Source organism: Pantherophis guttatus, chromosome 8 (genome assembly GCF_059756535.1).
Source record: "Pantherophis guttatus breed Tessera chromosome 8, ASM5975653v1, whole genome shotgun sequence".
NCBI lineage: Eukaryota > Metazoa > Chordata > Lepidosauria > Squamata > Colubridae > Pantherophis > Pantherophis guttatus.
The window spans coordinates 13,004,724-13,019,938 of record NC_142070.1 but is presented as its reverse complement, the minus strand read 5'-3'; the positions used below and the strand labels follow the sequence as shown (position 1 = coordinate 13,019,938).

General features: G+C 43.2%; 1 protein-coding gene across 3 annotated transcripts in view; it reads right to left on the bottom strand.

Moving 5' to 3' along the window:
* Positions 1 to 15,215, bottom strand: part of ARHGAP24 (Rho GTPase activating protein 24) — a 473,398-nt gene that overhangs the window by 281,683 nt on the left and 176,500 nt on the right. For all 3 annotated transcript variants that reach the window (XM_060686979.2, XM_060686980.2, XM_060686978.2), the window contains exon 3: positions 3,468 to 3,555. In XM_060686979.2, coding sequence (XP_060542962.1) covers positions 3,468 to 3,555 — 88 coding nt within the window. The remainder of the gene's footprint in view (positions 1 to 3,467; positions 3,556 to 15,215) is intronic.

Sequence of the window (15,215 nt, the reverse complement as noted above, 5' to 3'; positions counted from 1 at the left end):
AGTTGATTGTCTACTGCACCTTTTCAGGATTCTCCCTAAATGTTAATTTTCTAGAGAAGGTGCAGAACAGTCCTACCAAAACAGGAATTAAAAGTTACAAATACAGCATTTTCTATATTTGCCAAATTGTCTCCCTACCTCGGAACTAAAATACTTTCTCATCTCTATGGATAAAATACTTTCTCATGTCTATAGAGATTCTCAGTCATCCAGGTCATGGTTGTCCCAAAGGTGCTTTTTCAAGAGGCAACTGGACTTTCTTTTCATCCAAGAAGCTTCTTCAGCTCTGAAAGATGCTTCTTGGATGAGAAGTGAAACGTCTTCATAGAAAAACCAGAAAGTCCAGTTGCCTCTTGAAAAAAGTGCCTTTGGGTTTCTCATTTCATCCATTCCTGGAAGTTTCTGAATTGTTTCCCGTAAGTTGTATGTTGCAATGAGGACATATCAGGCAACGTCAACTGAAGCATCCTAGAGTACCAGATCTAAGATGACCTTCTAGGGCCACCTGAAGGCAACAAAGAAATCCAGTTTTCTGCATCTCTGTGACACCATTTATGGTCAACCAAATGATCTGCAGACCAATTAGCCCTAGTAGCCCCATTCCTCCTAAGAAACAGTGATTCCAGAAAGTCAGAAATTCATATATCCTTAGCCATCTCTTCCAACTCAATTCTTAGCAAATAAAAAAAATTAAAAAATAAATCTGCTTTCCTTCTTCATAATATTCTGCCCAAGGTGAGTGCTAACTTTTTGCAAACAAGGTTTTGTTGCTGATCCTCTTGCTGATGGCCATCTGCATTGGACTGATCCACTAGTAGTAACTTTGTATAGAACATGAATTTCTCGTGACCTAGAAGAGGAATCCCCAATGTTTTGTGCTAGCGGGCACCACTAATGTATATCGTCTTGCAAAAAGAGCCTTGGTAGTACAGTGGTCTAAGGCACCCTGTTATTAAGCTGGTTATTAAGACCAGCTGCCTGCAATTACTGCAGGTTCGAATCTCGCCAAGGCTCAAGGTTGACTCAGCCTTCCATCCTTTCTAAGGTAGGTAAACTGAGGACCCAGTTGTGGGGGCAATAAGCTGACTTTGTATAAATATACAAAAGAATGAAGGCTATTGCTTAGCGCATTGTAAGCCGCCCTGAGTCTCTGGAGAAGGGCGGCATATAAATCAATTTTTTTAAAAAAATGATGGTTAGGGTTCTTATCTATTCGCAAAATGTGAATATTGATGTAGCAGGGACCTAACAAAGCACAGAGCATTGATTTATCTGAATGCAACCCACCAAATCTTGGACTCTCATCTCTTGAAAGATGCTGCACATAACTCCTGCTTGTGGTTGACCTTTTCCCAGTCAGGTGAGCTTGCTATCAAACAAAGTTCAAGGCTCCAATCACCTTTCGTTCTAATTTTCTGTTGGGTTAACTTGAGGTCAGGAAGCATCCTTGACAATAAAGTTGTGTCTGGATGTGGGGGGGAGGTCAGAGAGCTTATGGGCACCAAAGGAGTTGTCTGCAGTCATATTTATATTGCTGGATGCCATGGGGGGAACTAAGGCCTAGTAACTGTCAAAGGACAGCAAAAAGATTTCGCAGAACAGGAAGCAGAATATGAAAAATTGTATTTCCCTGCTGAGCATTAAAAATGAGAAAAAGCCTGCATTAATTGAGATGAATGGGAACAATTTCTTTACTGTCTTTTTGTTCTTTTGTTCCTTCAATTTTTATATGCTGCTTTCCTTCTAGACCAATAGATCTGCCAAAGACAATGAGAAAATCCTCTTTTCTACAAATTGGCAGTGTGCAAAGCGACACACACTATGCAGTCCTGCCACAGGGACATGCGTAGGACAAAAATAAGGTATATGGGTATTCTTAGTACCTTGCAAACATTTGAATTCTTGTTGAAGGAGGCATGGCTTTGATTCTGGTAAAGGAATAAGTGAATGTGGATTGTTGCCATAGACCCTGAGAAAGCTACCTAGAACGGAGGGCACTCGTGTGCATGTGCAAAACTCCATTTGCACGAATGCACATAGGTGCCCTCCGCTCACATGAGTGGAGCTTCACGCACAACCATAAGAGCCTTCCGCTCGCATGAGAGGAGCGTCACGTGCAAGCAGAAGGGCACACCGCTGACGTGAGTGGAGCTTCATGCGTGCACGCTTCCCCAATGCTCGTGCAAGTGGACCTTTGCGCACACATGCCCATTGCTTATGCAACTCAGTTTGAAACAGGCCACAGCCTGGTAGTGGGCTGCAGCCTGGTGTTCTGACCTAGCTTCCTTAGAAAGTATACAGCACAATCTTAGTCCTGGCAAACCTCTTTTATTCATATGGCTATGAATTATTGTCATTCCCAGTCCGAAAGGCTTCTCAAACCGTCTTTCAGGGAAGTGTTTACAAACACCCACCTTATCTCCCTTGGAATGCTGCCAGAGAGCTAATTGCAGGACAAGACCAAAGTTAGCACAGAGTCAAACAGAACTTTCCCAAAGCTTTTACCGACCAGATGAACTAATTGTTTCCTGCAAAAGCTCACATTCCGTTTATTTCTCTTTTATGTCTTATGGGAGGGGCCAGTCATCTCCAATCCTTACTCCCAAGTCGACCCTGTTTTCTTAATTGTTCCTGTCTTCTGGCAGCTCTGCGCAAGTGCACACTGGGAACAGGTTCCCGCTGTTCTTCTGCCTCGCTGATGTCAGACTCCGGAGACTCCAGAGGCAGCAAAGAACTACCAGATGGCCTTGACCCCCTCTCTGCCTCCAATTCAGAGCCCTCATCCGAGCCTTCCCCAGACTCCAGGTCTGGCCCATGTTCCTCTCCAACTTCCTCACTGTCCAAATCTGCTGCCAGCTCTGCTGGCTGCTGGCGGGCCACAACACCTGGGGGTTGGGGACCCCTGCTTTACACCATCCTTGGTTTCAGTTTATTCATTTTCATCTATCTTTCTTCTCAGGGTCACCAATCCTGAAAAATCACTACGTATTGATCAACAGCTTCCTTCAAGGTATTCTCTAATAATAACACATCAAGCCTTTCAAGTGATCTGTGTGTTTATTTGGTGCTTTTGAGTCGGTGTTAATTCCTGGAGACCGCCTAGATTAGTCCTTGCAGTTCTCTTGGCAAGATTTCAGAAGTCTACACTAAATTAGGTCTCTCCTATTTAATTACTGACAAAAAATGTCATATAAACCAGAGTACACAGTTCTAAACACATGCACAAACAAAATAGTAACCTTTAAAAAGAGTTGCTTTTTAATTTTGAAGTTTTAAAAAAACTTTTTAAAGAAACCAGTCCACTATGTTTATCAGTAACACTATCATTACTAAAAATGTCTGAACTCCCTGTTTATATAAAATTGAATTATTAATATTCTTCAATCTATAAACAAGGATGAACATTGCATAGACATTAGACTATCAGTGAACACCATAAAAGATTCACAGTGAATAAAGAAACTTACCTGGAATCACTTCAAAAAGGAACTTTCCTGGGTTTTCGTCGCTGGAAGGATGCTCAATCACACGATTTCCAGGTAAGAATATGGTACCCTTAAAATTAGGAGAAAGGACAAGATGAAATGTTTAGATAAAAGGAAAAAACAGTTGAGTTGGATCATTAGGGATACACTTCCCCCAATCAGGTCTCAAGTAAGATCATTCACTATGGTAGAACAAGGAACATTTTCTCTTTCCTCTAATAAAAAGAATCAGATAATCAGCTCTTGTGAAGGCACTTTGTAGCTTTTCTCCCTATCTCAAAAATCTTATGAAGGTTGGAGAGTGGACAGTAATTGCCAGATCCAGGAAGGCCTCTTTCAAGACTGCTGGCATCATTCTCTCTTAAAGGCAACAACCTTCTGGATACAGATTGTCGTGCTTCCTCCAGGTAAGAATTGGGAGGTGATAGAGGTCATTCCAGAAAGCACTGAGAGAGATACAACCTAGAAGTAAGGAGAAATGTTCTGACAGTGAGAACAATTAATCAATAGAATATTTTGCCACTCAGAATTGTGGGTTCTCCATCACAAAAATAAATTGATAATAAATTGGATCCTGGATTTGACCAGGATGATATAAGACCGTGATGGTGAACCTATGGCATGCATGCCAGAAGTGGCATACAGAGCCATCTCTCCAGGCACACCAGCCGTTGCCTGTTGCTCTTCTGGGTTCTGCTGGTAAGCTGGTCTTTGCACACACGGAAGTGCCAGAAACCGGAAGAGCAGCTCCCTGGAGCTCTGGGAAGCTTCTGGTTTCTGGCATGCGCATGCATGGCAGCCAGCTGGTCTTTGCGCACGCACTCACACAAGAAACCGGAAGACCAGGTAACCGGCACGCATGTGTACTCCGGAAACCAGAAGTTTACCTTACTGGAGCGTGCCTGTCTGCCGGGGAACTGTTCTTCCAGTTTCCGGCGCTCGTACACGTGCCCACCAGAGAGCTGCTATTCTGGTTTCTGGTGCTCCCCCACATGCTCCTGTTTTGGCACTCGGTGCCAAAAAGGTTCGCCAACACTGGTATAAGATCTCCTGCCTTGAGCAGGGGATTGGATTAGAGTACTCTGAAGTCCCTTCCAACCCTGTGATTCTGTAATTTTCTTTAAGAGCCATGGTGGCGCAGGCTCTGCTTTCACTCAGAAGGCCTTCAGGCCTTCCATCCTTCCGAGGTCGGTAGAATGAGGATTCAGATTGTTGAGGGCAATAGGCTGACTCTGTAAAACCACTTAGAGAGGGCTGTAAAGCAGTGTGAAGCGGTCTATAAGTCTAAGTGCTATTGCTGAGTGTTATTTCATAGTATTCTGCAGATCAAAATCCACCTCAGATAAAATGGCAGGTGGATGCCATAGCAGTGGATTCAGCCCAGAAAGAAACAAGACAGGCAAACTGAAACAACTTTAGCAACAAAACTACAGAGTGGCCAGGTGCAAAATCTTGATGACATCTTTCCCCCCAACCTGAAAAAAAAACCCCAAGGCTGCCAGAAGCCCCCTAACCCACTAAAAGTATTGTCAGTGATACACCACTAATAAAAAGCAAATGCAATTTACAATGAAATTGATTTGGCTTGAACCCTATTTGCTGTCTCGATTCACAGTTCATGTTTAACCAGTTTTTTTTTTTTTTTTTGCAAGACACACTAGCCTGGCTCATTGTTTTATCCATGGGGGGGAGGGGGGAATCATGGCTTGCCCTCTTAAGTATAACTCTTCAACGAGTGTAACCGAAACTTTAGTGTACAAATTACATCCAGCCAATAATCCCCTTCTACAACCAGTCCTCCATCCTAGTTTTGATTTCCAGAGTTGACAAAAATCTCCATTGGAGTTAAGGAGATCAAATTATGATTCATGGTTATTAGCTCTGTGCACAGTCTCGGACAGAAATGGGGAGAGGGGCGGGGGGCTCTTTCAGGAATGCATGAAGAAATAGTTTAATATTTAAAGTCGACATTTAGTAGAACTATGCAGTGGTTAGGTTTCTCTATAAATACAGCTGAAACTGAAGCTGAGGCTCCATCTTGTTTGCTGATGATCGATCGGGGACTTCTGTTTTCTCTGCCATCTGCAGGCCTGGGGCTTGCAGAGTATAGATTTTCATTTTGACATCATTAATAGACGTATTTTCTCCAGCAAACATTGCACAGCGAGGCAATAGAACCAGCATCGAGGGGATGAAATATTTCTCTGCCTTGATACCCCAAGTATCCAATTACTCAATTCCTTATCTTTCTCCTACCCCAGATTTTTTTTTATTACAGACATAAGTATGCATTTTCCTTTCCTTCTTTCCTTTCCTTTCCTTTCCTTTCCTTTCCTTTCCTTTCCTTTTCTCCCCTCCCCTTTCCTCCCCTCCCCTCTCCTTCCCTCTCTTCTCTTCTCCTCCCCTTCTCCTTCCTTTCCTTTCCTTCCCTTTCCTCCTCTCCCCTCCTCTTCCCTTTCCTCCCCTCCCCTCCCCTCTCCTCCCCTTCCTTCTCTTCTCTTCTCTTCTCTTCTCTCCTCTCCACCCCTTCTCCTTCTCCTTCCCTTCCCTTCCCTTCCCTTCCCTTCCCTTTCCTTTCCTTTCCTTTCCTTTCCTTTCCTTTCCTTTCCTTTCCTTTCCTTCCCTTCCCTTCCCTTTCCTTTCCTTTCCTCTCCTCTCCTCTCCTCTCCTCCCCACCTCTCCTCTCCCCTCCCCTTCCCTTCCCTTCATTCCATAACAGCATCATCGAATAGAGTGGCAGATCAGTGATGGTTATGCCTATCTTTATGCCTTAAGATAGTAACTAAGATTAATTGAACAGGCTGGGCAGCTGCCATGGATGAATTTATCCTATTACTTTCTGGATGCTTTTTGAAGCAGACAATTCTTTTGTTTCTAGGACAGTTTAGAATTTTTCATATTAATGTGAACGTTCACACGATTGTTATTTTCAATTTTCTTTAACACACACACACACACACACACACACACACACATACTGTAAGGGAAATTGGCAGGTGCATTTTCCTTACATACCCTTTACTCATCCTATGGATGTCTTTTTGTGTGTGCATTTCCTTTTATGAACACGTTTTTATATGCATCTTTAATGGAGAACTGTTTAAAAACCGGAGAGAAATTGGAGGGGGGGGGGGGGAAATCAAGAAGATCAGTTAAAATGAGGAGCAAAAAAAATTCACTTCTCTCTCTTATATCTGGCTTAGTAAAGCTAGATTTCTTCAATCTTCAGCATTACAATATTACAGTTGCAGGCCTGAATTTTTATTTATTTATTTATTGAGGTGGATTTGAAACAAAACGAGAGACTTCTTGTTGTTTTTTTAATCCATTTATCTTATCTTGTCCCTTCTAATTATTTTATCTTCCATTATCAGCACGAGCTGTCTTTATTTTCAGATTTCACAAAATTTTACACACTGCCACTCAGTTCTAATCTTTAAAATAAATGTATCTGTCTGGAATGGAATCTGAATTGAGGTAGGTGTGTGTGGGGTGTGGGGGGCAGTGGTGGGTCGCTACCTGTTCGTCCTGGATCGGGCAAACTGGTAGCGTGGCGGTGGGAGGCTCTGCCCACCCACCCGGACATCTCTGCACATGCCCATGAGTGAACCTGTAGCGGCTGGAATTGAAACCCACTACTGATGTGTGTGGGGAAGGTGGGGGTGGATTTACAGCATGAAGTATTTGGATAAGAACTAGTGAGCCCAGTACGCTCACATAGGACTGTCCTCCTCCGGGTGCCAGCAGCCAGACAATGTTGGCCGGCGACCCCCAGGATGAGGGCGTTCTCTGTGGTCGCACCGACCCTCTGGAATGGGTTACCCACCGGGCTCTGCACGGCCCCCGACCTTCGCACTTTCCACGCCGACCTGAAGACATGGCTTTTTCAGCAAATTCCCTGATCTGCTGCAAAGTTTTAATTGTCTGGGGATTTTAAATTGGTTTGTTTTAGCACTATTTTATTGTTATGTTGTTTTTATTCTGTGAGCTGCCCCGAGTCCTACGGGAGAAGGGTGGCATATAAATTTGATTTAAAAAAAAATGTTTACCAGTGAGACCACAACTGAACCAGAAGAAGATAGGCAAATGTGGTGTTGATGGAGCCACGAAACAAAGTCTACAAAGCAATGGATAGCTTAACTAGTTGGCTGAATAGATGACAATTAAACCCTCATGAATGTGCAGTCTCTGGGGACTAAAAGATTGAATTGGACTTTGCATGGCATGTCACGGACCTCAGTCAAAAAGTGGATGTTACTAAGACCAACAATAGTTCTGATTTAACAACCATAGTCTAAGTCAGGGGTGTCAAACTCAAGGCCCGCGGGCCACATCTGGCCTACGGGGTGCTTAAATCTGGCCCACCGGGCCAGCCTGGAAATATCAAAGGTCCAATCCTCGGTGCCTCTACTGGCAAAAATGGGTGGGGGCCTCCATGCGGCCCATTTTTAGCCAGCAGAGTGCTGCTAGAGGGCGGGAAGGCCAAAAACAGGCCACACGGGGGCCTCACAGGGCCTCCATGCTCCCTGTTTTGGCCGGCAAAGTGCTGCAGGAGGCCATGGAGGCCAAAACAGGGGCAGAGAGGGCTGCATGCGGTCCTCCCATGCACCGTTTTGGCTGGCAGGGTGCTGCAGGAGGTGTCTGTCCCATCTCTCCCCTCACTCCCTGCCCCCCTCCTCTTGCCAGCCCATGGAGAAGAACTACAATACTGATCCAGTCTTCAAAGAAATCCAGTTTGACACCCCTGGTGCAAGGAATGCCTTCAGCCTCTACCTTTTAAAATCCTCCCCAATCTCCCAAACATTAGGACAATATTTTTGCCTGTATCACCCTTGGAGCTCCCAGGAGCCTGAAAGAGGTACTGGCATCCACTTTGTCACTGTGTCTTACGCCATAAATATTTGTTTGCGAAGTACAACAGCTAGGTTTACACAACTTTATTTGTTTTATTATTAAGCTTCTATGCCTCCCATCTCACCAATGCAGGTGCCATTGACTTACGACTGTAACGGAGGCTATCTATTATGGTCATAAGCAGGGGTGAAATCCAGCAGGTTCTGACATGTTCTGGAGAACCGGTAGCAGAAATTTTGAGCAGTTCTGAGAACCGGCAAATACCACCTCTGGCTGGCCCTAGAGTGGGGGCGGGAATGGAGATTTTACAGTATCCTTCTCCTGGAATGGGGAGGGAATGGAGATTTTGCAGTATCCTTCCCCTACCACGCCCACCAAGCCACACCATGCCCACCAAGCCACACCCACACAACCGGTAGTAAAAAAATTTGGATTTCACCACTGGTCATAAGTCATGATGGTCCTAAATCATTTACCCATGTGACCAATCCAATTTTATGATATTTCAAGTGGTAGACGTAAAGCAAATGCTCTGGTTGTTAAGCGAAGCCACAGTCCTTAAGTGAACCCATTTTGTGTTATGGAGGATTTTTGCTGAACACCAGACATAAATGCCATTTTTTAGCAAAAATGGTGTAAATCAGTCATGTGACCAATTGTTGTGGCCCGTCAGCAGCCTGTGCGGATTGTAGCTGATTCTGACAGCGAGGAGGCTGGTGTGGTGCTGTGCCAGCAGCCTGTGCAGCTGGCACTCGAGTCAGACAATGAGGAGGCTGGAGAAGATGTGGTGCCAGAGGCAGGGATTCAGCCAGGGCCTTCAGAACCTCCAGAAGCTCCTTTAAGTGAAGAGGAGGAAGAGGAGGAGCCTCTTCTCGATGCACGGGCGCGCAGAGCGGCCAAAAGGCAGGAGTGGCTCCTCAGGTGGAGGTCTCCTCAAGAGTAAGGTTTGGGGCTAATTGGCCACTCCCTTAGCCTATTTAAGGAGGAACGCCGACTGAAGCAAGTTGTAGGGAACAACTTTAGTTCACTCTACTTCGCGTCTGGATTCTCTGCAAAATTGCTTCTGGGCTTTCTGCCAACCTTAGTAAGATTGTGATTACTTTATCTTTGGTTTCTTGTAGGCTGTTAAGAAAGTTTATTAACAGCCTTTGTTCTGAAAAAGACTGAGTTATTTTAGTAAATTAAGTTTTGTACAAACTTTGTGTGTGCTGTATTCTTTGGGGTCCGTAGCTGGGGCAGAACACCAATGCTGCAAACTGCCGTAAGTGTAGGTCAGTTGCTGAATGCCCGAAATGTAGTCATTGACTGTGGGGGGGCAGGGGGGCTGGGACCACTATTGGAACTTCAGAACTGGAGTGTAAGTACCTTTTGGGGGGTGGACCTCCATTGGAACTTTGAACGGTCACTAAGTGACCAGTCATAAGTTGAGGACTACCAGTAAGCCAAAATCAAATAAACTAATTTATGGCTTAGCCTGACATCTCAATGTAGTCCTTCGGTTTGTGCAACATTTTATACAAATTTAGGTTCCCGGTTCTATATGTAAGGCAAAGCTGAGCAGTGTGTGTGAAATTTGCCGTCTTTAGGATGTTGTGATATGGTTTATAACCAAAATATACCCACTCTGGGACAAATATGAAATCCAGAGTGGCTTGCATTTGGGAAAAGGCAAAACGAAGCAAAAGAGAAATACACTTTCGCCTATTCCCAGTTTTGTGGGCAATATGAGGAAACAACACTTAAGAACTATCTCTCTGATAAATACCCCGTATGCATAGCTATCATTGGCTCTGAGGATAAAATTAGACAGCCAGTCTAATAAATCATTAAAGCTTACAATTAAGTGTCAGCTATTACACTTACATTACAACGTTGCTCAACATTAATTAACAGTTACTGATTTTTAAAATATTCTCAACGCATTGTTTTGACTTCTGCTTTCACCATCAATCATGTACAGTATTAATCACCTACGAAGCTTCAATCTCTCTCGTTCAATTGCACCGTAGTTGCTCATGGCAACTGAAATGCGCACAAGACATCGTCGCCTTCTCAAAAGTCTTTCTTTCTTTTTTAAAGAAAGATAAACGAACAGTTTATTTCCACAGCAACTTGGTGGTTTGAGCTGAAAACAAATAATTAAAAATACTAAACTCTTACCACCAATGTATCAAGGATCTAAGGTTCTCAGTATAGGAAGTCTTACGACCACAACTGAACCTAAAATTTCTGTTGCTAAGTGAGACAGTTGTTAAGTGAGTTTTGCCCCATTTTAGAATCGAATAGAATAACAGAATTGGAAGGGACCTTGGAGGTTTTCTAGTCCAGCGCTCACCAACTGGTGGTCCGTGGACCACTGGTGGCCTGTGAAAAATTTTTGGTGGTCCACAGAAAAATCTTTGCATTTTTGCATTTTTTATATTGCACTAAATCAGGGATCCTCAAACTATGGCCCCTGGGCCGGATTAATTAATTAATCCCACTTGCTGATGGGATAGGGTCCTTCAGGCATTTAGCTTGGCTGCCTGTTTAGTAGTTCCAGCCCCTCCCTCCTTCCCTCCTTGGGAGTCCAGGTGCTTCAGTGAGTGGTGCATGAAACTTCTGCTGGGCTCCTCGAGAGACAGAGTTTGCAGAGGGGTGCGGGGGGTGATCTAGTGCCCGGGCTGGCTACAAAACAAACATTCATTCTTGCTTGTATTTGAGATTCCTAGCTGCAATGGACAGCAAAGCTAGGGTTGACCCCGGGCACTTCTCTTTGCTAATAAGCAGCCACTCTAAGTGCCTGAAGGACCCCATCCCGTCACTAATTCAAATTAGTGGTCCGCGGGATTTAAAGTTATGAATTTAGTGGTCCCTGAGATCCGAAAGATTGGTGATCCTCTATTTAGGCAGGAAACCCTACACTATTTCAGACAAATGGTTAGTCAAACATCTTCTTAAAAACTTCCAGTGTTGGAACTTTCACAACTTCTGGAGGCAAGTTGTTCCACGACATTTTACAACCTTTCTTGCCACCATTGTTAAGTGAATCACTGCAGTTGTTAAGATAGAGACACAGCTGTTAAGTGAATCTGGCTTTGCTGGTTAGAGGGTCGCAATAAGGGATCATATGATCCTGAAACACTGCAACTGTCATAAATGTGGACCATTTGCCAAGCATCCAAATTTTGATCGCACGATCATGTGGAAGCTGCAATGGTTGCATGAAAAACAATCCTAAGTCACTTTTTTCAGTGCCCTTGTAACTTCAAATGGTCACTAAACAAATGGTTATAAGTCAAGGACTACCTGTATAAGTGATAAACAGCTAGTAGAAAAGCTAAAGAGGGAAAGAAAACAGATAGCATGTAAAACACTCCCCCCTCTTGGAAAAGAAGAAAATAATGAACAGAACAGAACAGAACAGAACAGAACAGAAAGATACTAGATTGTGCAAAAATGGATAGATTGACATTGAAAATTAAACAGAAAGAAGATGTAGAATATTATCAAACATGGAATCTATTTTACCAATGATTGGAAAAAAGGGGTGGAGATTAAGAATGTAAATTTGTATTGTTAAGCAAATTAAATACTCAGACAATACAATGTTTATTAAGCACTAAGAAGTGTATTTAATAGAAAACCAATTTAATTTTTTTTTAAAAAAAGAATAGAATAACAGAGTTGGAAGGGACCTTGGAGGTCTTCTAGTCCAACCCACTGCTTAGGCAGGAAACCCTATAGCATTTCAGACAAATGGTTGTCCAATCTCTTCTTAAAAACTTCCAGTGTTGGACCATTCACAACTTCTGGAGGCAAGTTGTTCCACTGAGTAATTGTTCTAACTGTCAGGAAATTTCTCCTTAGTTCTAAGTTGCTTCTCTCCTTGATTAGTTTCCACCCATAGCTTCTTGTCCTGCCCTCAGGTGCTTTGGAGAATAGATATCAGAGATATCGGAGATATCGGAATACTGCTATCATGTCACCCCTGGTCCTTCTTTTCATTAAATGGAACTAAGGAAGTTGACTAGGCGCAAGGCCAGCTGTTTCATAAAAATCAGACGATTGTTAGGAAAGGATCCATTCCGATACAATATTATTTTCAAATGTGTTCCTGACAGCTATTTGGATCTTCTCAGGCTACTAGAGATATTTTCTATTTTGTAGAAATTCTCTGGAAAAGCCCTTGAACTTGGCAGCCTGCCCACTGCTTTGTAAACTTTTAGTAGATATAATAAATTTATTATCTGCTCCCCCACAAACATTTTCCATGCTTTTACTTTTCAAGTAAGCAGTGATTCCTGGAAAGTGATTGGACAAGTTCCCTGCAGTTTTCTTGCCAAGGTTTCAGAAATGTTCTGCCCTTGCTTTCTTCCTAGGGCTGAGAGAGAGCGACCGGCCCACGTTCAGCCAGCTGGCTTTGTGTCTGTGGCAGGACTAGAAACATGGGTCTCCCAGTTTCTAGCCTGGTACTTTAACCACTATACCATGTTCAGGGCCGGATTTTCCTATAGGCTAACTAGGCTTCAGCCTAGGGCCTCAAGATCAAGAGGGGCCTACACAGTGGTGGGATTCTGGGGGTTTTAGGGGGTTCGGCTGAGCCCTTTGTTAAATTGCTGGCTCGCCCACCCCTCGCCTCCCACCCGCGCAGCGCCAGCCTACCGTAGCCAGGGGTAGGCAATTGTGGCTCTTTTACAACCTGTGGACTTCAACTTCCAGAATTCCTGATGCAGCTTGGCTGTCTGAGGAATTCTGGGAGTTGAAGGCCACAGGTTGTAAAAGAGCCACAATTGTCCACCCCTTCCCTAGCCTGTGTTCCGCTGCCTGGGATCCACGTGGGCTGCCACGTGGTTCCCCACCGGCTCCAGACGCAAGAGAGCAGGATGGAGAAAGCAGCTTCCACGCCTTCACTCACCCTCACTCTCTGCTCTGTTGGATCGCCGGCCGTTCGCTTACCCCGCCCACTCCCCATCTATTGCTGCCTCCGATGGCTAGAGGAAAAAAAAACTTCAAATTCTTGCCGCGGGGCTTCAAAGGGCCGCCCTAGAGCCAGTGGTGCAGCTGAACCCTTTGTTAAATTGCTGGCTTGCCCCGCCCCTCCGCACCACTATTTATTGCCAATAAATAGTGGTGGGCGAGGGGCGGGGCAAGCCAGCAATTTAACAAATGGTTCGGTGTTTTTTTTGTAATTTTATTGGCCCAGGGAGCTTCAGCATAGGCTAATTGGCCTCCCAGCTCTCAGCTGATTTGTCTCAGCTGTTTTGCTCAAGGCTCTTCTGCTTCCGTGCAAAGAGTGCTGATTTTTTTTCCCCTACCTATGCTGAGAAACGAAACTGAAACTGCTTTGCTCTTGCTGCAAGGTTGGAAAATTAGGCAGGCAGAATTCTTTTCTTTTTCCTCACCAAAAAAGGTAGGTGCAAACAATGGGAAATTTAGGGAAAAAGAGGAGACTTCAGGATTTTAAAACACAAAAGAAAAAAAGCTCTATTTAACTAGGGAATGGTAATAATTGAGATACTATTAATTGTATATTTCTGAAAGCAGAAATGGTTAAGTTGTGGTTTGGAGGAATATATGGGGGAAATTATTTGGTTTATTATTATTGGTAAATATAATTAATTGATTTGTAAGAAATTGGATTGCATGGAAATAATTGGAATATTCATGTTCATATTGATTAATATACAAAAAAGGTAGTTATATAACTAATTGATTTATATTAAAATGTTGAATTTATATTAAACAACTAATATTACATAATTAACCAATGTGAGGATGGATATAAAAATAGATGACAATGGGAAGGGGTATAATATAGAATAGAAGGGAAAAATTGAATTTGATTAAGATTAGAGATGAGGATGAAGGGTAATATTGGTTTTTTACAAAAATAGATGAGGAATAAATATGGCAAAAAGGAAATATAGAAATTGTAAATTTAATTGAAATGACTAAACACTGTTTAAATTTGTGAACCGGCCAAATACTCTGTTCAAAGAAAATACATTGTATGTTTGTATGTGTGTTTCTAATTATTGTTATTTATTCATATTTGTTCTCTTTTATTCTTTAAAGTTTAACCATTCATTCTTTATCTTAATATCTTTATATTTGTTTGGGGTTGGCTTTCTTCCCTTTCATCTTTTTTATTGTACAGCAATCTTTCTCCTCAAACCTACCACCTCTCTCTTTTCTTTCCTTCTTACTTTCTCTTCCTCCCCCTCTTCTCCTCCCTACTTCCTCTTCCTTTCTCCTTCTCCTCCTCTCTTCCTCCCTCTCTTACTCTCCCTCCTACTCTAATTTCCCTTCCCTTCCTTCATCCCTCTCTATTGCTGTATCCTTTTATGCATATGGACTACTCAGAGGGCTGAAAAAGTTATTTTTTACTGGTCCTCGCACTTTTGACCAGTCCTCGAACTTACGACTGTCCTCACATTTTACGTTTTTGTCCTATCTTGTCACCATGGTGAAGAGAAGCAGTTGTGAAATGAGTGACATGGTTGTTAAGAATGGTACAATGGGCATAAATGATGACCAGTCATAAGTGCGAAGACTGGTCAAAAGTGCGAGGACCTGTCAGAAATCACTTTTTTCAGCCCTCTGGGTAGTCCTTTTGTGCATATGGACTACTCAGAGGGCTGAAAAAGTTATTTTTGACTGGTCCTCACACTTTTGACCAGTCCTCGAACTTACGACTGTCCTCACATTTTATGTTTTTGCCCTATCTTGTCACCATGGTGAAGAGAAGCAGTTGTGAAATGAGTGACATGGTTGTTAAGAAAGCTGCACGGGCATAAATGTAAGGATGGTCATAAGTGTGAGGACCAGTCAAAAGTGCGAGGCTCAGTCAGAAATGACTTTTTTCAGCCCTCTGAGTAGTCCCTATGCACATAG